Below are 23,400 nucleotides of genomic sequence, written 5' to 3' on the forward strand. Positions count from 1 at the left end.
TCATTATCTTCCTGCTGATATTTTTCCTTGAGCCAGCAAGAAAGTCTTACATGGGAGGAGGGAGAGCGAGTGAGTTGAAGAATACAGTACTTAAATACTATTGCTGTTTTTTCATTGGTTTTCTGTCGTCTTAATGTAACCAGTCTAATCTACTGCTGACTGCTAAAGCCCACCCCTTCACCTCCCCCTTGCTAGACTGAGGTTAGCAGTGTGTCTGTTGCTAGAAACTGACTATATGCAGTATGTGAGCATCTTTCATTCAAAATGGACATCAGTATGTTGAATAGGAAAGAGAGCTTTTAGAAATGCATGATTTGACTAAATAACGTGGCTTTCTAAATGGAAGAAGAGGCTCTGGGTTTTCTGATGTTAACACTGACTCCAGTTTTATTTGTATCCAGACCCTTAAGTTTTTTAAGCTCAAATTAGAGCCCTTTTAAAAACCAGAAACAAGAAGAATCTGTCTAGTTAAGTCAGTCTTTTTATAAGTGCAACATCATCATTATGGTCATGTCTTTTTTCCGCATCACTTTAGGTTTCTGAAATGTTCATTTTTGGTTTTTGAATTTAGCTTGATCCACAGAGAGCACAAATCAATATAGTTTTTTGTTTCTCTTTTCTGTCAGTTTCAAAATGCCATCCAAAGAGCCTTGGTCAGGGCAAAAAGCTAATAGATCTGCAGTTCACAACTCAAAACAAGAGAGCCGTCAACAAGATTTATTGATAGCAGCCTTGGGAATGAAACTGGGTTCTCAAAAGTCATCTGTGACAATTTGGCAACCTCTTAAACTCTTTGCTTATTCGCAGTTGACATCACTTGTCAGAAGAGCAACTCTGAAAGAAAATGAACATATTCCAAAATATGAGAAGGTTCACAATTTCAAGGTAAGGAAAAAAGCCTACTTCTTTCTATTTATATTTACAGAAACTGTTTTACTGCTTCTAAAATTGGTTCAGTATTGCAAGTGAGTAGTTTAAAAAAAACCTTACGCATCCCAATTGAAATCTTGCTAGTTAAGGCAATTAGACATTCTGAAACTTAAATTAGCTGTAAAGTCAGCTGTTATGCTTAAATTACATGTATTTGTTTTGATACTACTTACAGTATATAGGGGCACTATTAATTAAAATTATTCAGATACAGAGAGAGGAGGTGTTAGCAGTGAGATGTTATGGAAAAGTTCTCTCAATTCTAATTATTTTAGTTTAATTTTGATTTGTGTTGCAAAAATGTCAAATAACCTTTGTTCAGTATTTGCTTAGAGGATTAAACAGATCTCATTTCCGTTCATTGATGGTAAATAGCTTTGGATATAAGAAGCATGTTCTGGTGCTTCTGGATTGAGCAGATGGTCTGCATTTCCCTTAATTTCTGGCTTTTCTCCGATGTTAATGAATTGACCGTGATGAAAGGAGCATGGTTTACCATAGGACTGTTGAAGCTAGTGATACTAACTACAACTCTTCATTTGAATATCATTTACTTTCACTTTATATTGCTTCCAATTACTGTTTTAATATGTGTTTATAAACTATATCCCACTTTCATCTGTTAAGTGATGTGTATCAATAAAAAATAAGTATATTACGTGTGTGCGTGTGTATGCTTATAAATAGTCTCTAAAGTCTTGGAAATTCACCTTTTTGCAGCCAGATACATCATCATAATATTCAGCTGTTATATGCAAGACTGTATAAATAAATTGATTTTGCACTGAATACATTAAGGGATCACACCAACTAAAAGTGTCTGAAATACAGACTTTCTCATATAAAATGCTTGTTTTATTAATCTTCTAGCAAGGGGAAAATCTTGACTATAATAATCTTGACTATAAGAACAAGAAACTCAGACATTCACTTGCATAGTGTTTTTGAATTCCAATATACATAGTTACTTATATTTCTAATAATCAGATACTCTGATTTTATCAAACAAAGCTGCTTTTCAAATTCATAGCATCACTAACATTTTAAACTGTATATGATTGCAGTCTGTTGTTTGACTTGGGTCCTCCAGTAAAGTATAAATTGGAACACCATGCATAGAAATATTATATAAAAATGTTTTTATATGAACACAGAATCATTCTGTTGTCAGTTAAATCAACAGTATGATTTCATAAGGTCCTGGGTTGTACAGTAATTCTTTGCAACTCAGACTTTTGCCTTATAATTTGAAAATAATCCCGGCACATGATGCTAGAAACTGTCAAACAGCAAGCTTTTCAGTGTTTCTTTCCTGTAAGTCAGCAGGATCTGTCAAGTCTCCTGTATAGCTGGATCCTCTCAACAGAGAATGCTTTCTCTTAACCTTTTGCATATGTTCTTGCATTTTATGGAAACTATGTAATCCCAGAAGAACACAACTGCAGTTTGTAAATGAAGATAGCCTTTCATGTTGCTGAGACCTAACCTATTAATTGGTTTTAAACATAAGGCTTTTAACACAGAGTAGAAGCAGACTGGAAACTGCATTGTAATGATTTCAGTGGAAAATGGATTGGGCTTTTGGACAACACAAACTTACTGCTAAGTATTTATTCCAATCATATCCCACAGACGGTATGTACAATCTTGTACACTAGATCAGACAAATAATTTATATAACCGTGCCTCGACTGAGGGACATCAGAGTACTTGGGGTCCCTTAACATGCATAATAAAGAGAGAATAAAGCATTCTTTTCAGACTAATCATGAACATTAAAAGGCTATGTCGAGTGGCGTTCTAGATATTTCATAACTCCATATTTCCACATTCAAATACGCCTTCAGACTAAATTAGTGCTGCACTACTTCCCTAAAGTAAGGAGGCATTTGTGTATGTCAGACAGGACTAGAATCGCGTTTCCCTGATTTTTTTTCCCTAGGATGCTGCCTTATTTATTTTGTAATGGGTAAAAAGGCCGTCTGTTTCCAAACAATATTTAATATTTTTGTGCAACATTTGCAACTGTTCTACTTTTTTTTGTTGTTGCTGTCCTGCTCCATCTGCTAGAGCTAAAGCTATTGGTTGCAAGTCTGCTGTGGTAGACCTGGGAGAAGCAAGCTAATTTAATCTCTTTCAGACCAAAACTTCATTTCCCTGGGGCACATTTTCCACTGGTTGACTTAGTTTATGTCACTAGAGATGTTAAGGAACATTCTTCATGTGATTCCCTTACATTTAACTAATATTTAGGCATTGTTACAACACTGTTCTTGAAAACTAAATATTCTAAGGGCCAAATACTACTTGCCTTTACACTGGAGGCAGTGGGTTTGTTCAACTCACTGCTATATGTGCTTTAAAGGCACAGATTTCAAGTGGGTCAAGTCTGTACTAGAAAGGATTGCCAAACTAGCTATACCAACAAACTAGTAGCAAGGCTGTTTTGTGCTACCAGGAGTCCATTTGTAGATATTGATTATCCCAATAGCTGCAAACAAAATAAGCTAAACCAATGTATATTCAATCTTTCACTAGTATGAACATCTCATGAAGAATTGCACTTCTGAATGACCATTATACCAAAAAAGGTTTCTAGTGAGGCCTTGCCTTTAGAGTGAAAGGAGTTGAAAGATTCAAGACATCACACCTACATTGCAGAAAGAAAATAATTGATGGCAGACATGTACGGTGTTAACTAACAGCATCTTTTTATATCATGTCTCATTTAGTTTTATTTTTGATAGTTTTGGATTTACAGCCAGATCAGTACCGTAGTGGCGGGAGAAGTAGAGAAGGTAAGTGACCAGAGCCGGCACTGCCTCACAATGGTGGGCAAGAGTGGGCAGCCAGCTCTGCCCCATACACTAAAGCTGCACAGGGCCCAGAGCTGCTCTGTTACTCCTCTTGGCCAGATTGTGAACAGGGATAAATTTGCCTGAAGCTGTACATCTGGTCATGTCCCTGCAAATAGTTTCAAACCAACTTTTAAACTATTCACTACATTTAAATTAACATTCTGAGAAGAAGCCACGTGCTTCAACCTTTATAAAAACACAGTGTACTGAGATAAGTTGTTGTGTTACATTTCCTTTGAGCTAAGAGAGCCCTAGGAAATTGGAGGTTTCCTTTGGACACTTAGAATTTTAACAGATTATTCAAAGGTAAAGAAATACCTCCCTCCTATAAAGAAATACCTCCCTCTTACAACTCTAGAGAGAAGAGTTTTCTTTTAGTAAAGATCTGCAGAGCTTCTCTGACAATCTCAAAGGTACTATAAACTCATAATGTGCTACTCAGCAGTTTAATGCCATGAGCATTTGGGCTTCAGTGCATTCTCCTCATCTAACGTATTTCTTTAATGTTTCTTTCATCCTAGCTTGTTTTTCAGTCAGTTTCTTTGATTGCCATACAACAAATACACCATTTTTGTGTGTTAGATGCTAGCCCTTTATTTCAAGAGTCTTGTTGTTTAAAAACAAACTAGCTGTTTTTTAAATATTTGATACCTGAGGCAGAAGTAGCCTTATACATCCTTATACATCTCGTGGCATGGCTTATGTGTGTCCCCAGAAGCTGAATAGTTCTTGTATATGGGGAAGCTTAGAAAGGCTCTAATGAGGCAGTCAAGGCGTTTGCCTGAAGGAACGTATATAGTATGTCACAGTCTCTCATCATCACTTACTTTCCTCCAAGTTACCTAGAGCATCATAGCAAAGTAAAGCCCCTTTGTCTGCTCATTCAGAGGAGTCCTAGATGTTTTTTGTATACATGGCTTTAAACATCAACGCGTTCTGCAGTTCTCAACTCTGTGTTCTGTGTTTTTACATGGACACTGTACTAAGTGATTTGGACCCCAAGTTAAAATGGCACATATATTTTACATCCTAAATGCTAATTTAAAGAAGAATATGCTCTTCAGTTGGAAAAAAAAATGCTATTTTGTTGATATTTTATTGTTATCTCTTCATCTTTCCGTATCACCCCTAAGTTTAGCACTACTTAAATACATTTGCCAGTTGTTCTCATGTCTGTTGACACATTCAGCACAAACCAGGAAATAAACAAGATCTGACAGTACTTGGAGTGGATGAAGGCCTGCACATATGTACACCTGCTCAATGTTCAAGTCAGCATACCCAGGTGCTGTTTATATTTGACACTGATGGCGGTGCAGCATGTCCCCACATCTCAAGTAATACTGGACAAACTTGTTAACACAATACTGGACCAGTCCTGTGCAGTTAACACCAAACCTGATACAATCATGGCCTCGTCTTGTGTTCAGAAGATGTACGCCGTACTGTTAAGTCTTTCACTTCTGTTCTGTCCTCGTATGAAAGCAGCTGTTTGTATGTGTTATTTCCCTTACCCTTTATATCTTCATGACTTCAGTTTCAGATTGCACTTGGGTAAAGAGTTCAGGTCTTAGCTATAGAAATTACAGATGGTTAAGTAGTACATTTACTTTCTAATACTTGATAAAAGCTCGTGTCATACAGAGCACAGACATGAACAATGTGGGCTGAGTTCACCATTTTAACTGACATGTTTAAAATGCCTTGGAATACAATATATATGCAAGCATGCAGGTTGATATTGTTGATATTTTACAAAATGTATTCTCTCTTCTACTCTCAATTTTGGCCCTGTTATAACACTACTTTAATATAGTTTCCATTTGTTCTCATTCCTGATGACATCTGTATGTGTTTGTATTTTATAATATAAAATATTCAAATATATTGTATCCACTTGAAATGGCAGGGGGGTTTCAGTAGGCAAAACTTAATTGTCAAAACCAGAATATAATTGTGGGCTCTGAGCTAACACTTTAGCCTATGATGCTATTGTTGCCAAAAACAATATAGGATTTTTAATAACTGCACTTCCAGCAGAACAGGACACCCAGAAGACCACATCAGTTTATTAGTTCAGTATTGACATGGAAGGTGTATCATTTGTTCAGACCCTAGCACTACTTCTTGTAATATCTGAGTTTCCATAGAGTTTTCCTGTACAAGCACAAGCCAGGCCTCTATCTGCGTCCTTTGTCATTCAGATGAGATTTGCAGGAGTGGTCTTTGACGAAGCTCTTCTAATTAGTCTTTTTCTATCACATCATATTTTTGAAGCATTGTCATTGTTTTCCTTCATAAGTTATCTAATTTGTTTTTCTTGTTAGGGTAATGGTTAACAGGGTTTGGGTGGCTTTCCTAAGAGCAGCCTAGTAGTTTCCACATAAGATGAATATGCTGGAAAATGGAGTCCAAAAAGCTATAGACAGCTGTATCTTCTGGCTGGTATGTCAGTGGTCCATTTTAACAAGGCCTTGTGAAAATAATTGCAAATGAGAGCTGCTTAAGCATGTCACACATGGCATACTGTACCACTGGAGTCCTCCGGGGAATTATTCATTTGGCTTTCTTGAAATGTCAGTCCTTTTGCCATAAGCATTTCATAATTATGTAATTAAAAACAACAAAAATAAACATACTTAAACATAGATGCAATAATAAATCATAGGAGTTGATCTAGATTTTTTTTCTTTGTAGTAAAAAATGACTTTCAAGAAAATAATTAAGAATTACATAAACCAAAGAGACAAGCTCTTGCCCCATGTCTCATCACAGTAGTTCTGTCTTCTATACCTCACTTATACTCTGGAGAGTATGAGACGGTACAAATATAAGAGAGTACAAACATACCTATATTTAAACATATAGGTAAGTTTATTTAAACAATATAATATATATATATTAAACAATCTATATTTAAACATATAGATGCCACAAATAACAGGCAACTCTCAGTGGAGAGCCGTCTACCTTGGATCTTGTTGTCCTGCCTGGTCTGACAGAAATAATCAAATCTGATATGGGGTTTATCTTTTAAGGAAGGTTATGGAAATGGCTTTAGGCTGGATTGGAAATGGAAATAGATTTAGGCTGCTTTTGAGGCAGATCTTGCCAGAATTATTTTTTTCTATCACATTATATAAATCTACATGGGATTTAATAAATTAAGACATCAAAATAAATTAATGTATTTTCCCCCTCTTCTAAGACTTCCCTGAAAGACAGTTGTTGGATGAGCTCTTGAAGAGAAAACAACCAAAATAAGATTTTTGGAGGTGGGAAATATACAGTCACAATTGGCAACTATGCTTTCTCACATCTTATAATGCAGTAAAATCTGCTTTTGGCTGAAGCTTTTTTTAGTAAGCAGAAAAAGCCTACAATTTAAGTCAGGATCTTTGAAATTCTGCAGTTTTCAGGTATTTTTCTGGAAAACAGTTTTTCAAATGAGGACTTGAAATATTAAACAGAAACAGTATCTCTTTATAAATATAATGCTGTTTGCAGGTTCTATCACTGTAATCAGCAAAAGTAATACTAATTCATGTTCTAACTCGTGTATCTATTTACCCAGTTGCCAGATCCCACTTCTCTACATGAAACAGAATTGCAGGGTTGTTCCAACTTTAAAAAAACAATTTCTTGCTATTTTTTGGCATTACTTACTGTATTTAATTTAATTTTCAGATATTTGTTATAGCACAAAAATATACATACAAAGCACTGCTGATGCCATTACACTTGATAGTAGTATCGGCAGATCAGACACATGCAGGGTTAAAAACCTGCCATTCGCCTCAATGGCCCTGGGAAGATTAATCCACTAGGTAAAGGCACCAAGTAGCTATATAAATTTTATTTATTTGTTAATTTTATTACAAAAAAGGCATGGTCTTGCCCCTAAAGGTTCTATGACCTAAGTCTGCATACTGGTAATGCAGACCGTTACGCTCAGACTGAGCCCCAATGAATTAGTTTTCCCAGAAAAATACCCCATCCAAATTAAGCCAAAGTATGAAGAAGATATATAAGTGTTTACTAATTATATAAGCTGTTTTGTAAGTTGTTTTTAAGTTTGTGTTTAATTGGCAGTCAGAGTGATGGACATGTAAGTAGCTGTATTTCAAATGGGCCAGTGGGGCTTGCTGTGAAGGTCAGGTAATGGTAGGCTACTGTAAAAGGTTGGACAGTAAATTTAATTGCATAAAAAGACAAGTTTGTTTCTTAGGGACATGATAAAAAAGTTGTGATGTCATCTGGACACATCCTGAACTAGTGGTATGAGGGAGAACAAAATGTCTAAGATGATAGTCCTAAGTAAGAAAATGAATACTCTTGCTCTCAACAGTGACCAAGAATGTGGAGGAAGAAGGAAGATTGGAGAGGATTGTAAAGGGGCTAAAGGAGGGGCTCCTATGTAGAACAGAAGAGGGGAATAGGAGGGTCCACCAGGGTGAACCAAGAAAAGATGGAATCATGAAAACCAAAGGAAAGCAATTCGCAAGGAGAGGGGGATCAAAAAAAACCCAAAACAGCTAGGTAAAGAGGGGTGAGGGACCCAGAGAATTGGCCAGAATGAAATTTGTGAAGATAGTGTGAAGTGGAGAGGGCGAAAGCCAAAGTGCAAGCAGAGCATAGAATGAGAGGTGATGGTTTGAATGGCAGTTTGATGAATTTGGGGCTCGATTGAGAATGGTAACCAGAGCAAAACATGTTGCTGGATGTGTCTGGAACAGAATTTTCAGCCCACCAGAACGTTAACTTTTCAAATTAGTGTCTGTTCTGAACTGAAAAAAAAGCCAAAACAGTAAAGCATTTCAGGAACAAAGATTTCCAGAAAGCTTAACATTGGAATAAATAGGAGGAAAATGATCACTATTTTCAAATAGCACATTAGAAACTGACATTTTGAAACCGCATTTTAAAAATAAGAAATCAGGGTTTAGTTCAAGTCAACATTTCCACCATGGAAAACATTGATTTCAACAAAACATGATTTTCTGAGGGGAATTTTTTGTTTGAAAAATGTTAGTGAGCTCTGTGGGTGTGTTGTACGTAGTAGAGTGCAGTGCCATGAAGAGAATTGGCTGGTACAATACCAAAAGCAGTGCCTGTGTTAGTATAACATGCCACGCAAACTAATTAGCCCTGCTGAAAAACATTATTTACCAAACCACCCATCATGTTACAAGAAATAATTCTTCATTGGCACAAAACGTCTGAGGATTTATGGGCACTAATCAAGATTAACCAGAAACAAGTGTCGGCCTAAAAGTCCACGTATTGCTCTGGAATATCATGTTGTGTTAGTACGGCTCCAGTTCTGTTTCCTTTTAATTAGAGTTGTGGATGCTCAGTGCCTCTGTGAATTGGATTTCTTCAGATCCTCTGGTTATATCCACTGTGAAGTCTGTGAATTTAGATTCCTAATTTTAGACACTCAAATCTGGAAGTTGTTCAGCTTTCCCTTTGATTCACCTTATCATAAGATTACTCTCTTTTCTGCTACCCATTCCAAATTTAAGTAGAACTAAGCAAATTAAGCCTTAAGTGTTCTTGACTATAAATGTCGTTGCTTTGTAATCAGCAGTTACTGGTTTTCTCTGAGATTTCTGTCTATTACAAATAGTCACTCCGAGTCTGTTATGCTGGTTAACAGAATACTGGTTTTCTCTGTTAAGAATCGTGTGGTTTTCTACAGCAGAAAGCCAGTCAAAATAAAATCAGATGCAGCTAATTGTGGCTTCACACAGGCACAGAAATTTAAGATTGAGAAGAGCCTTTCTTGCTTAAGTGGTTTCTTGTTTATTTTCCAACCCAGGCCTGTAAGGGTAAGTTACATAACCATCACCTGCAGAAAAGGTAATCTTTCTTTACAGTTACACCAAATCAGAGCATTTTTGGCCTGTGTGTTCAGCTCTTCTGCTGTAGGTTCCCTGTCTCTGCCTTGCAAGTTTCTGTCAGGTTTAGTCCCAGACCATTAAAACAAAGAAGATCCTATAACATAAGAAATCCTGAATGGTGGGAGGTATCCCTTATTGTTTTCTGTTCTGGAAAACATTTGCCTAGTAGTTCCACTGACTATGCTGAATCTCATACATTGGTAGGGAAGGAAAGGAAGCTATGGCTGCCTTTCTTCCACATCTTGGAAAAATGAGCCTCGTCCAGGTGCACAGGTGTGGTTCAGGTGGGGTGGAAGTATCCATTATAGAGCCCTACAATTGGATGATGGAAAGTTCACATTTTCATAAGTCTGAAAGAATCTGGGCAGTTAAATCTTTCTCTTAAGTTTCTGTCATCTTTCCCTGTAGCAATTAAACATAGAATCAGAGCAAAGAGTAACAAATAAAGCTTTTCCTTTTAATAAGGGGGAATTTTTGCCCATTGTACCTATTCCTGCTTTGTGTACACTACTATTATGTGTATGAAATAGCAAGCCATTTGCTATAATTTTCCTTTCTGCTACTGTTTTTCAGGTTCACACGTTCAGGGGTCCACACTGGTGTGAGTACTGTGCCAATTTTATGTGGGGCCTCATTGCTCAGGGAGTAAAATGTGCAGGTAATGGCAATTCAGTCTTCTCTTCCTAAGACAATCCTAATGTTGTAAATCCTTTGACATTCTGTTTGTTTCAGAATCAACCCGTACGCTTAGGCCAGGTACAGACATTACATTTTTCTCAGTATAAGTGATTGGAAACTGGTCTATACCCATAACAGAACAGAAGTTCAGCACTCACAGACTGGTTTAAAAATGGCAGAACCCAGTCTAAGATTTGATCCCATCACTAAAGGGCAAATGTGTGTTCTGTTCACTACTGATCTAAACTGTGCCTCTTACAGAAAACTGCGTAACTTAGATTGATTCTACCTTAGGCTTTTTGAATGTCTATACCTAGCCTTAGGGTCTGATGGAATGATGTCCAAGTCTTTCACTGATAGTTGTTTTAGACACTTATATCACCAATATCATGCTACTACTGGAGCACTTTCCAAGCATTCAAAGATAGAAATAATCGCGCTCTCTCCTTTTTTGCAGCATGGAGGAGAAATAGCTTGATGAGTTGTTAGGTTAATTTACTTTGTAACAGAAATTTGTGAAACTTACTGATGAGCTCAGTGTGTTATAGCTAACAATTACTTAGGGGGTAGATATTTTACAGATGGATATATTCAACTGGGAATGTAAACCATGAGTCCTTAATCCTAGTTCTTCTAACTAGTAGAGCATGCATTTTCTGTCTCATTTGAAAAGTTAAATGAATGGATTGAAAAGAAAAGAAATAAAGACAGTATACAGAAACTTCGTAACAGGGGCTATGTTATAAGGAATGTATGGATTTAGTCTTTCTGTTATAGCTAATAAAACCTGGGTAGAATAATTCAGCAGTTTTATTGATATCCCCTGGAAGGTGAAAGGGAATCTGCCATTGCGTTTAGGTTGAAGACCAAGGTAATCAGAAAACATGTTTCATTGTACAGGCATACCTCGTTTTATTGCGCTTCGCTTTATTGCGCTTCGCAGATATTGCATTTTTTACAAATTGAAGGTTTGTGGCAACCCTGTGTCGAGCAAGTCTATCGGCGCCATTTTTCCAACAGCATTTGCTCACTTCGTGTCTCTGTGTCACATTTTGGTAATTCTCGCAATATTTCAAACTTCAGCGACCACCACCCTGATCAGTCAGCAGCCATCAACATCGAGGCAAGACCCTCCACCAGCAAAAAGATTACAACTCGCTGAAGGCTCAGATGATGGTTAGCATTTTTTAGCAATAAAGTATTTTTTAATTAAGGTATGTACATTGTTTTTTTAGACATAATGCTATTGCACACTTAATAGACTACAGTATAGTGTAAACATAACTTTTATATGCACTGGGAAACCAAAACATTTGTGTGACTCGCTTTATTGAGATATTCGCTTTATTGCGGTGGTTTGGAACCGAACCCACAATATCTCCGAGGTATGCCTGTACAGTGCAGCATATGATGCTCCAGTAACTAAATTGACAAAAATGGTACAAAGATATGTTGATGTACAAATGCTGCATTTGTTGCCCTGGAAACTGAATTTTCAGGCTAATTTAAGACAAATTACTGCATCAAAAGCTTTCTGAAATCTTGTCTTGGGCAAATAATATAGACTGTATAACAATGGGCAATGGTGTAAACTTATGTGGAAATAAATGATGTGAAAGAAAAACTGTACATGAAAAGCCTGGAAAGTGGTCTAAGTATTTGACATATGATATTTTTGTGTGTTGTCAGCGTTAGCAGACTCTCCAGTGTCCATAACATTTGCATTCACTAGTTACAGAAAAAAATGAAGGAAAAGTACAGTGATTTCTGTAAAAATGGCACTTTCTTGCTTGCTGTGTATATCCAGTTGTATAGCTATGTACTTCACTCATTAAAGTTTTTTCCCCCCATGTTTCACTATTATTAGCCTGATACAGCTAATAAAGCTCTGGTGAAAGGAGCTTGACTTTCGCTCTAGCTTATGCAGCAACAATGAAGTTGTTTAGCTACATTTCCAGAGAGGACTCTATTGTTGAGAATACATGAACATCACACAAGCTCCCTTTCTGTTCTCAAGTTGTATCCGCAGTTAAAAGAAATAATGGGGTTTTTTACTGCTATTTTAAAGAGCTTTGATCTGGAAATTCAAGACAATAAGCACGAGAGGCCATAAGCTAACAATATAGACTTTACCATCAAAGCTACTGTACTACTTTTCCACAAGTTTCCTTTATAATTATGGTAGGAAACAGAGTTCTTCAGATTAAGCTGTTTTCCTAGTTTGCATTTTAATGTAGATTTTTCTCACAAATATCCTAAGGTTTCCCACAGTGGTTTTGGGAAATAATTATAGTGCTTTCTCTTTGTTTTCTCTTTTGACTCTATATACAGAAGTCATTATGCTAAGAGAATATAAATTATCTTGTTTACTTGAATCCAAGATGAAGGTGTTTCATCCCCCCATTCAACCTGGTGGGGAAAAGAGCCTTGTCTTGGATTTGAGTTCATTGTGGGATAGTATGGGTGACAGCAGGTGGCTGCTACAGTTCCATATCTGGATTCACATTCAGAGTCAGAGCCACAGCCCCTGTGCCACCTGCCTCCCACCTTACCACCACTTACCTCTGCCCCCCTACTATAGCTTGCCCTCAGTCATGGCTGCGTTTCATATCCTAGCTAGGCAATGGCCAAATGGAAGAGGTAATTCGGGGGGGCAGGTGCCAGAGGGTGCAGGCCCTGCAGGGAGGGGCAGGTACAGGGGAGATGGTGGCAGGGGCAAGTCATAGGGGGGCAGGTGGCAGTGACCACGATGGGGGGGAGAGGTAAGGGGCAAGGTTCAAGCCACTTGACTTCCCTTCTGCTTCCCCCCCTCCGCTGCTGCGGTCAGCAAATTAATTTGAGATGCCCTTCCAATAATGAGATTCTATATGTGGAGGATTATAACAAATTTATACATTTTCCAGGTGTAGAATCTAATTATTGGGTAATTGTCTTAAATTCAACGTCATCCTGGATTTGTGTAACTACAGCATGTGGCTTTAGAGTTGCAAGCCTAAAAGAAGATTTCTGTCTGTCTTTCTAAGGTTGTCTTACTTAACACCAAATAAATGCAGAGATCTTAATTTTATTTATAAATCCCACTTCACAATATCAGTGAAACGTGCTAAGGAATAAAGTATTTCTGAGGGATTGCAGTAGTTCCTCAGTGGTTAAGATGATTTAACTTATGATTATAAACCTCATGCAGCACTTGAAACATGTAATGAAGTCATAGACATGCATGGGTATCATACTTGTGTAAGGAATAGCAAATGACAGGATGTGCAATAGTGAGATACCCACATGACTGTTTTTGTGCTCTCAACTCACTGGTCAGCAGATTACTTAGCTCACTTGGAGGTAAAGAAGAGAAAGGACCATGTGTTAATAAGCAAAGAGCCTTCTAGCAAATTGTGGACAAATAGTTTCTGAATTGGGGAAAGTTCTGTCATTTTCAGCAAGGTAAAAGACAGGGGAAAGAACCTGAAAAGATGCAGCATTATGTGCAGAAAATTGGAAATAGTGAGACCTTGAGCACATCCCTCACAGATAGGTAAGGAGCAACTAGCTTCAATTCCATGAAGACCTTTAATGAATTGAATGTGGTTCTCCTCTGAAAAGTGACTGTGGAAATGTGTCACCTCTTGAATGTGGCAGACCTGTTCTCTGCACATGTACAGAGGAGTCTGGCTTTCTCTGGGAAGAAAAATAACTTTTTACTGCAGTTTCATGTGAGCCATCACAGCTAATGGCAAGTTGGATTCTCCCTTGTTTTGATCACCTGAATTGTTTATTTGTTCTAGTTAGTTAAACTCCTGTGCATGTGTGTAACTAAGAAGACATGAAAAGAGAGCTCTGGATATCTGTTATTACTAGTGCACAAGAAGGAAAGATCTTAGGCAGAGCATCACAACCCAGACTGAGTTCCATGGGCGATGGATTATAAACAAATAATCTTTTTGCTTCTAAACTAAGACATTTTTATCTGGAAACCATTGCAATGCAATTACCAGGGAACCATGCAATCCCATCACTTTCCAGAGAAGAACAGTACATTAAAAATTATAGGGCTAAGCAGGATGCAGCCCACTTGCATTCAAATTGAGCGCAGCGCTACTCCTGGGAAGTTCACAAAATCTGACTTGTGGTCTGTATAATAATCTCATTGAAAATGCTTGGTGAACAAAACTGTGCTGATTATATGTATTTTATACTTTCCAAAGCATTTGCTTTTTAAAGCAGACAATTACAGATCTCAATAGGAATCTATTAGCTCTACAAAAGCGATACATATAACAGCTGTAAATGAATGCTGCGTGGCAACACTATCATTTTAAGTCTTGCTCTCTGCAGGACACAGAAAACATACACTGGAATATTATAGGATATTCCTGGATTCCCCTTACAAGGATAAATGTCACCTAACGCAAAAAAAAATAGTAGGAGGAATGGAATAAAAGGTAATACAAGAAGATTGTTACTAATGGTATATGGATTATTTTATAACATAAGAACATAAGCAATCCTTTTAAAAATAACCTAGAGCCAGAACATTCTCAACAATGCATATTGGGCCATAGCAACTAGCAACCAGCATGCCATAGCAACTGGAATGCACTTACTCATTCTTTTTTTAAATTTGGCATGACTACTTAATCTCCAGCTAGAATATGACCTGGTTTTTATCCATGTTCTGTCAGATACTACCCATATACATGATGATTATCTTCTCCATGTCAAATTGTCAGTAGCCCTTTTATGGGTTGTGTAGCAGGGAAAGAAGTGTGATTATAGTCACCATCCTCCATGAAATCCTATGATAATCACAATTCCAGTATCTCCCTGCTAAGTCTGCCAAATACAGAAATTTGAATAAGAGCAGATGCTGCCATCTTGGCCACAAATATTTCCAGAATCAATATGTTGTTCCTCTGCATTTCTTGAAACAGAAAAAGATTTCAGCCATTCAGAGCTAAGACTGGATAACTACTTTATGGTTCATGGTCTGGTGAAATGAGCTAGCAGACTTAGTCTGTTAATTCATTCTCCATTTTGTTAACTTCATTATTTTTGACAATTGAACTATGTGAACCATGCCTTTCCTTTTTTGCATTCTCCTGCACTCCCATACATTCAAGTGAAGACTTCTCATTCCCTCCCATGCATATAAAAACAATACCTTTTGCCATGAACTATCCCAAACATGTTTTCCTTAAGGCTCCTGCTACAAGTAGGAATGACTGAAGATGTAGCACAGTCTTTGAAAGTCATGGTGCCAGATAGTAACTTGTGTAAATTGTCAACACTGGTAGTATGGCAGTTTACACCAGCTGAGGATCCAGCTGGTGAACTTTAAAAATGAATCCTTAATTAAATGCATATCTTACAAGGCATCCTTTGTGATTTCAGTACTCGTGCCAACAGCCCAAACAGTCAGGAGTGCAGTGAAAAAAAAATTCAAAACAAACTTCCAAATAAGCACCATGAGGTTTATTTTTTATGAATGATGCATGTACATTACCATAAACACTAATGGGAGTTGTATGTGTTGTTATAAAAAGCATTACATTAATAGTGATGGTGTCAATATGCTGTATTGGCTGCTAGATGGCTAAGTTGTTTGTATATTTATCCCTTCCTTTTCCCCTGCCATTACAATGTTTTAACACACTGTACAATAAGCTCTTTCTTTAGCATCATTTTACTCATTGCTTTTAATGAATAAATCATTCCATCAGTGAATTATATACACCAGGCTGATTTAAGGATATTAATTGAATATTAATTGGCTTACATGAAAAGGAAGGCTTCCAGGTTTTAATGGACTTACTAGGTGTTTTCAGTACTGCTTCAGGCAGCATGTTTTTCTATCAAGCACTTTTTAAAAATATATTTAAAGTGATCCAGCACTCTTCTTGCTGCCTTTTATATGCTCTGGATGATATCAACCTGTCACCACAATACTAGTTGCCTATCTCTACTTGCCTTGTAATAGATGATCTACCCCACTTAGAAGATAGCAGACGGCCTCTCTGGTAGCAACTGGCTGATATTGAAATGTGACTGAGCAGGAGCTGCCAATACCAGAACTAGTTATCGCAGTGTGGCCCAAAAGCAGAATTGTTTTGTGATTACTTTTAAGCATTTATCTCCCACTTGGCACTAGTTTCCTTCTAAAACAATTTAAAAGTTCTCATTGTCATGTTCCACGTGTAGGAACGTGTTTCCCCTATTAAAGCTCTTGGGCTGGGTGTTGCCACAGTGTTCTACGGGTGTGTAAAAGTTTGAGTGAGCACAGTGTCCTTCCTTCCTCCTGTGCCACATCTTAGGGTATAGCATGACCTTTATGCTTCCACTGGGGCGGGGCACAAGGCCTGTGTAGTGCCTTGATTCCACAGGACTACCAGCGTCACCAAAGCAGAGGGCACAGGAATGGATCTGGTCTGCGGGCATTGCCCAGTCTCCTAAAAGTATGGCATGTGCTTTAGACATGATACCGCTAAGAATCCCCACTGGCCAACAACTCAGAGTTATTCCTAATAGAAATACTTCCGCCCCTTTTTTCCCTCCCTTTGCTTTCGCTTTGGTAGCTGTATTGCCTGTCTCTGTGGTTCTTTTTTCTTTACCCCTAAACCACAAACTGATTCTACGTTCAGTCAAAGGTAGATGCATTCACTTCTCCACTGCACACTAAGCAGTAAAGGCCAAGGTTGCCAGCATTGAAGTACAGCTTGAAGGGGGAAAGAAGAAAAGAAAAGGCCATGGAGATGCCATTCACAGTCTGCTGCTGTGGGAGGTGAATTTCTGGCAGAACAGTCAGTTCACTGATTTCAGGAATGAAAGCACAAGAGCCAGGTTGAGAAGGCAAATTCCATCCCGCAGATTTTCATTACTCAGAATCTGATGTTGTTCCAATTTTGAAGAAATTCTAAATTTTGTATTGCCTTTGAAAGGGAACGATAAGTTCTGGTGCTCAAGGAGTCTAGCAGCTGGGCAGCTTTAGAGATATGGATCCTAGAAACTAGGCACCTAGAGTCTAGGAGAGTTCATGTGCTGTCTCAGTGTCATAGCCTGTGCAGTAATCATGGGAAATAAACCAGGAGTTGAAAACCCCTTTTGCCACCATGGACCCAGCCCTGCCAAGGTCTACACCTCAGCATTTCCCTAGCAATCAGCACATGATGCAAAGGGAATAGATTTGAAAAGGCAGGTGCTAGGACCCTGGAATTCCTTTTCTTCTGCACCAGAGAGAATAAATTGAATGTAGGAGGCAGTAAGACCCTAGGGATGCCTTCTCTGCTACTGGGGCTGGAGCGTATTAACAATTCCCAGATCCAGTCTGTTCATGGACCAGATACAGGCCATAGGCTGCCAACCCCTGAACTAAGCAGCAGAGCTGGCAAGAAGCCAGGAACATTTCTAGCAGATGCCTGTCTGGGTTCTCTCAGAACCTCAGCAAAATAAAACCCATCCCTGCAAAACATTTTAGTATTATGGAATTGAAACTGTAGCATCTTATTTTTTCCAACCAGTTCTAGAAATTACAACTATCCAATTTTTTGGCAAGGGGGAGCTTCAGAGGAAAATCTCCAATATCCCAGATTTTTATGTGGTTTTAGCAATTCTGCTACTGAGTTGCCTGCTAGGAATAGCCTTAGTGACTATATTAGTGACTTGGACAGGGGGGTGAATAGCACCCTGTTCATATTTGCTGATGACACCAAGATTTGGGGCAAGGTAGGCACGCTAGAAGGGAGGGACAGGATACGACTGGACCTGGACAGGTTACAGGGGTGGGCAAATGTGAATAGGATGGGATTCAATACTGACAAGTGCAGGGTACTGCACTTGGGGAGCAAGAACCAGCAGCTTACCTACAGGCTGGGGAACTCTGTTCTCGAAAGCACAGTGACAGAAAGAGATCTTGGAGTCATTATCAATTCTAAAATTAACATGGGCCGCCAATGTGAGGATGCAGGCAGTAAGGATAACCGCACCTTGTCATGTATCCACAGATGCATCACGAGCAGGACCAAGGAGGTGATCCCCCCGGTCTATGCAACACTGGTTAGGCCACAGTTGAGTACTGCGTCCAGTTCTGGGTGTCACACTTCAGGAAGGATGTGGCCAGCTTCAAGAAGGTCCAGAGGAGGGCCACTTGCACAGTCAGGGGGCAGCAGGGCAGGCCTTACAAGGAGAGTCTACAGGACCTGAACCTGTTCAGCTTCCACAAGAGAAGGCTGAGAGGGGATCTAGTGACAGTCTATAAACTTACCGAGGTGGGGGGATCAGCGTGGAATGAGTGAGACCCTGTTCCCCTGAGCAGCTCCCGCAGTAACAAGGAATAACGGCCACGAGTTGATTGAGAGTAGGTTCAGGCTAGACAGCCAAAGTAACTACTTCACAGTCAGGGCGGCCAGGATCTGGAACCAGCTTCCAAGGGAAGTGGTGCTGGGTCTTTAAAAGGAGGCTTGATAATTACCTAGTTGGGGTCATTTGAGCTTAAGCTTACCAGGGATCATATGAGCCTAGTATTCATTCCTGCCCAGGGCAGAGGGTTGGACTTCATGATCTGCTCAGGTCCCTTCCAACCCTTACATCTATGAATACTTTCATACATAAAGATACACCTTTCTATCAGTTTGGAAACAGTGACACAGAGTAGGGCAAATTGATTTGGCTTTCATTCTTAAACCCTGCTGTTGTCCTGTTGCGACTTAAGAACAGCCCAAGCCAGCAGTTGTACTGCAACGACTGTCAGATCAAAGCAACTTATTCACAATGGTTATAAAGAATAATGTAGCATTTGTAAGAAAAAGATACTCATAAGTGGTCAAAAAACTAAAAAATGGCAATTGATTTTGTGTGCTATGGAGATTATAAACTTTAATTCTCATGCTAACAAAACAAATATTAGACTATTAAAAGAGGAAAACTGAATGATTTGCTAGAGCAGTATGAAAGTAATAATAATGATCATTAGTACCTACATAATATTCATAACCAGAAGATCTAAGAATGATATTATCCTAATTGGTTCTTTGGGAAACTGAGGTGCGAATCCTAGGTCACTTGCCCAAGGTAGCATGATGATTCATGCTAAGCCCATGAATACAATACATCCATGGTTATCTGAACCACTTTGGAAAACACCTGCTGAAAATCTATTGGGTATCTAAAATTGTTAGGAGCAGTGAAGCCACAGCATTTTGTGAGAAATTACACATGCTAATACTAATGCACAATGTAAAATTAGGCCAAGCTGAACAATAGAGATATCAAACGCAGCAACACTTAGAGCAGTGTGTTGTACAGTGCCAGCAGTTGCAAGTTATTGCAGCAAACTTTAGGTACTGCACTCACTGTACTGAGTAGCTCTTAAAACAGAATAACAGTTATCCGTTACAGCAGGGTTGTCCAACTTGTAGGCAGGTGGGGGGCACATGGACCAGAGTCCCAGAGGCCATACAAGGCATGGGCTGCAGACTTGGGGCTGCTCATGGTGTGGGCAGCCCTCACCCTGGGCTCTACCCAACCATAAGGGTAGTCTAGTGCTCCCACTTTTTCTCTTCCCCACTGTGCACACAGCATTGGCAGCCCAGCTTCCTCTCTTTTTGGCCATGCAGGCAATCTGTTCTGCCCAGCTGCCCCATGTCACGCATGCAGCACCCCTCTCCTCTCTTTTCCTCTCCTCTGCTGGCCTCTGACCCACCTGCAGTGCAGGCAGCCTGGCTTATGCCTTGCTCACACAGCAGCTCAGCCCCACTCCCTGCCATGCATGCAGCACAGGCAACCCGGCCCTACCATATGTGCAGCTCAGGCACCCCAGCCCCCTCCTGCTGCACCTCCCCACCCTTAGAAGCAGGGGGAGGACAGAGGAGTCCTAAGAACCCAGCTACTCCAGCAGGAAATCACAGCAGAGGTTTGGAAGGAAGGCAGTGGTGGTCTAGGAGCCTATAGGCCACGTGCTAACCCTTTGGAGCCTGCATGAGGCCCAGGGGGTGCCAGCTGGACAGCCCCAAGTTACATCAGAGAAGTGCCATACTGGATCAGACCAATGGTCCACCTAGCTGAGTGTCCTGTCTCTGACAGTAGCAAATGTGGATGCTATACAGTAAGAGCACTGAACAAGGTATCTCCAGAGTGATCTAGAGATCACTCTGTGTTCAATACGCTTCCTGGCATACACATTTTTGGGGTTAGAGATGCCAGAGGAAACATCTCAACCATTCTGTTCAATAGCCATTAATGTATCTATCATCCTTTTTGATGATTTTATCATTTTTGAATCTGTTATAGTCTCCACCAACTCCTGTGGCAAACAGCATAAACTCTTTGAGTATTTGTTTACAGCTTTTTGAAGAAAATGTAAATACACTTTCAGTTCCCACAGCTTCCCCTCAAAGAGACAAAATACATACATTTTCTTCAATGTACTATATAAATAAAATTATGGTGCTATTTATTGTACCTGATATAGTTTCAATAGAGCATGCTCAGCAACCAAATTTACCAGTAAATCATACGCCAAAGGAAATCTAAAACTGACTCAAATCAGCAGCATAACAAATAGTGACAGCCATAGTGACAGCTATTTTATTCTCATAAACTTGTGCTCGTGGGCCAGTGTTAATATATGAATATCATTTGGCTCTGCTCGTAAATTAATATGAGCACACTATTTCTTCATTCAGGTCACTGGACTCTGGTCAGCATTAGTTGTTTCTAAAATATTAGGAAATCTTTTTCTAGGCCTCCTGGAAAAGTTTCAGGCTCTTTGTAAATGTAATGCTTCTCATCTGTCACAGCCAGCCTTGGATGTTAGCATCAGATAATATGGTATTAAAAACCAAATAGAGTCCCTGAGATTTTTTTAAATCAACATCAAAAATAGCTGTTTTATTGCTAAATTCGTAAGCTTTCTACCTGCTCATGAATTTCTAAATGTATTTTGATAAAAATGGCTGCCACTGGATGACAGTATATATAAATCAATTTATGAATCCAGACACTGAAATGATCTTGTAAGACGAAATTCTGGGATTACTGAAGTCAATAGACATTTTGCTTTGCCGTGTGTGGGCCCATGGTTTCACCCAATATCTTTTAAATCTTTCTTTCATTCTGGGCTTTACTGGGAGATATGGTATTTTAGTTTTTGCATGATTTTAACATGTTTCCCTTTCCAATTCCTATGTAAGGTAATAGAAACACACTGATGAATCTAGGAGTAAATAAAGGGTAAATGTACTGAAGTGATGTTACTCCAGATTTATTTTGTTGGAACTAAAAGGTGAAAGTCGCCCTATGGATAAAACAAAGTAAACTCTTTTAGGTCTAAATCTTCCTTACTTAACTCATACAAGTTCAAATGAAATGAGTGAGATTACTTGGGTAAATTAGGAAAATACATTTGACAGCCTGATCCCATGAGATTTTGAGCTCCGTATAGCACAGAATTAGACTTGTTTGGCCCTTCTTAGCTGATTCAAAAACAGTGAGGTTCTCTGATGCCATAAGCTGTGTTGCATTCTGGCATGAAAAAGCAAGACATTTTGTTCAACAATATATAAGCTGCTTGTAACACCCTGTAACAGGGAGGGCCTCTTTGGGGTCTGTCTACTGGTGACCCCACCCACTTGTTATGGGCCAACCGCCCACCTTCTTGCCTGTCATGCCTTGTTGGTAATTAGTTAAATGATGTAATTAAGCTGGGAGGCTGCCCGTTTATTGCCCTGATGCTAGGGGGCGCTATCTGCGGCTCCAGTCCTCCCCTACACCGCAGCCCAAGCCTCGCAGATGGTATTTGTAAATTCCTCTTTATGTTGGGGTCTAGGCTGCTGTGGGCCTACCCCTTTTTTCTCTCTCTAGAAAGGGCTGTCAGTCAGAAAAAAACCCCCCACTAATCAGGGTTTGATTCCCAGGCTCTAACTCTCAAAAAAAAAAAACCCTCACTCGGGCTCCTGCCCCTCTGTGGTGCTGGGGTCTACTCACCCCTGAATACTGCGCCCTCTCTGGCGTTGGGGTCAGCTCAACCCCAAATTCTGTGCCTGCTCTGACTCTGGGGTCGGTGCACCCAAAAATGTTGCACCCTCTCTGGCACCGGGGTTGGTGCACCCCAAATGCTGCACCCTCTCTGGTGCCAGGGTCAGTGCACCCCAAAACGCTGCATGTTCTCTGGCACCAGGGTCAATGCACCCCAAAACACTGCACCCCATATGGTGCGCCCCAAAACCAAACAACAACTGTGTACCAGAATGAAAACACACCGAAAATCTATCAAAGACGAGACTACCCAAATACATGTGGGGGCACATTTCTTACAAGAAAACCATTCTTGTCTCAAATCTCTCCAATCTCTCAGTTCTAATCCTCAAAGGGAATTTACAAAACACCTTTCACAGACAAACCTACAAAGTTCACTGCATCAACTTACTGGATACAAAAAATCATGGACTAAAAAATCATCACCAGAGGAGAAAGCAGACCTCTTTAACCAATTCTTCACCTCCATTTTCTTCAGCAGGGACCAGGACTTCCCCATCGCGATGCAAGATGGACTCGAGGGGAATGCCTCCAGACCTCAGGTTGGGGAGGACCGGGTTAGAGAGCTTCTGGAGGGGCTGGACGTTTTCAGATCAGTGGGTCCAGATGCTCTCCACCACAGGGTGTTGAGGGAACTAGCAGGGGTTATTGCAGGGCCCTTGGCATGACTTTATGAGCGCTCGTGGTGCTTGGGCCAGGTGTCAGATCATTAGAAGATAGCCAACGTGGTCCCCGTCTTTAAAAAAGGGAGGAGGGAGGACCCGGGCAACTATAGGCCCGTCAGTCTTACCTCAATCCTAGGGAAACTCTTTGAGAAGATCATCATGGACCACATCTGCGATGGGCCAGCCTCAGATGTGATGCTCAAGGGCAACCAGCACGGTTTCATTAGGGGCAGGTCATGTCAGACCAACTTGATTGCCTTTTATGATCAGGACACAAAAGCATTGGATGCAGGTGTCGCCATGGATGTAGTCTTTCTGGACTTCAGCAAGGCCTTTGACACC

The 23,400-nt window shown here is 39.7% G+C and overlaps 1 protein-coding gene across 3 annotated transcripts in view; it reads left to right on the plus strand.

Moving 5' to 3' along the window:
• Window positions 1–23,400, plus strand: part of CHN1 (chimerin 1) — a 156,035-nt gene that overhangs the window by 118,322 nt on the left and 14,313 nt on the right. Inside the window, exons 1-3 of one of the 3 annotated variants that reach the window (XM_019554068.1) lie at window positions 234–274; window positions 808–885; window positions 10,265–10,349. In XM_019554068.1, the coding sequence (XP_019409613.1) occupies window positions 236–274; window positions 808–885; window positions 10,265–10,349 (202 nt within the window). In that variant the 5' untranslated portion in view covers window positions 234–235. Of the gene's footprint in view, window positions 1–233; window positions 275–807; window positions 886–10,264; window positions 10,350–23,400 lie in introns of those variants that run through there. The other 2 variants (XM_019554066.1, XM_019554067.1) reach the window with 2 other exon arrangements.

This window comes from Crocodylus porosus, unplaced genomic scaffold, assembly GCF_001723895.1.
Source record: "Crocodylus porosus isolate Cpor-Errol unplaced genomic scaffold, CroPor_comp1, whole genome shotgun sequence".
Taxonomy (NCBI): Eukaryota; Metazoa; Chordata; order Crocodylia; family Crocodylidae; genus Crocodylus; species Crocodylus porosus.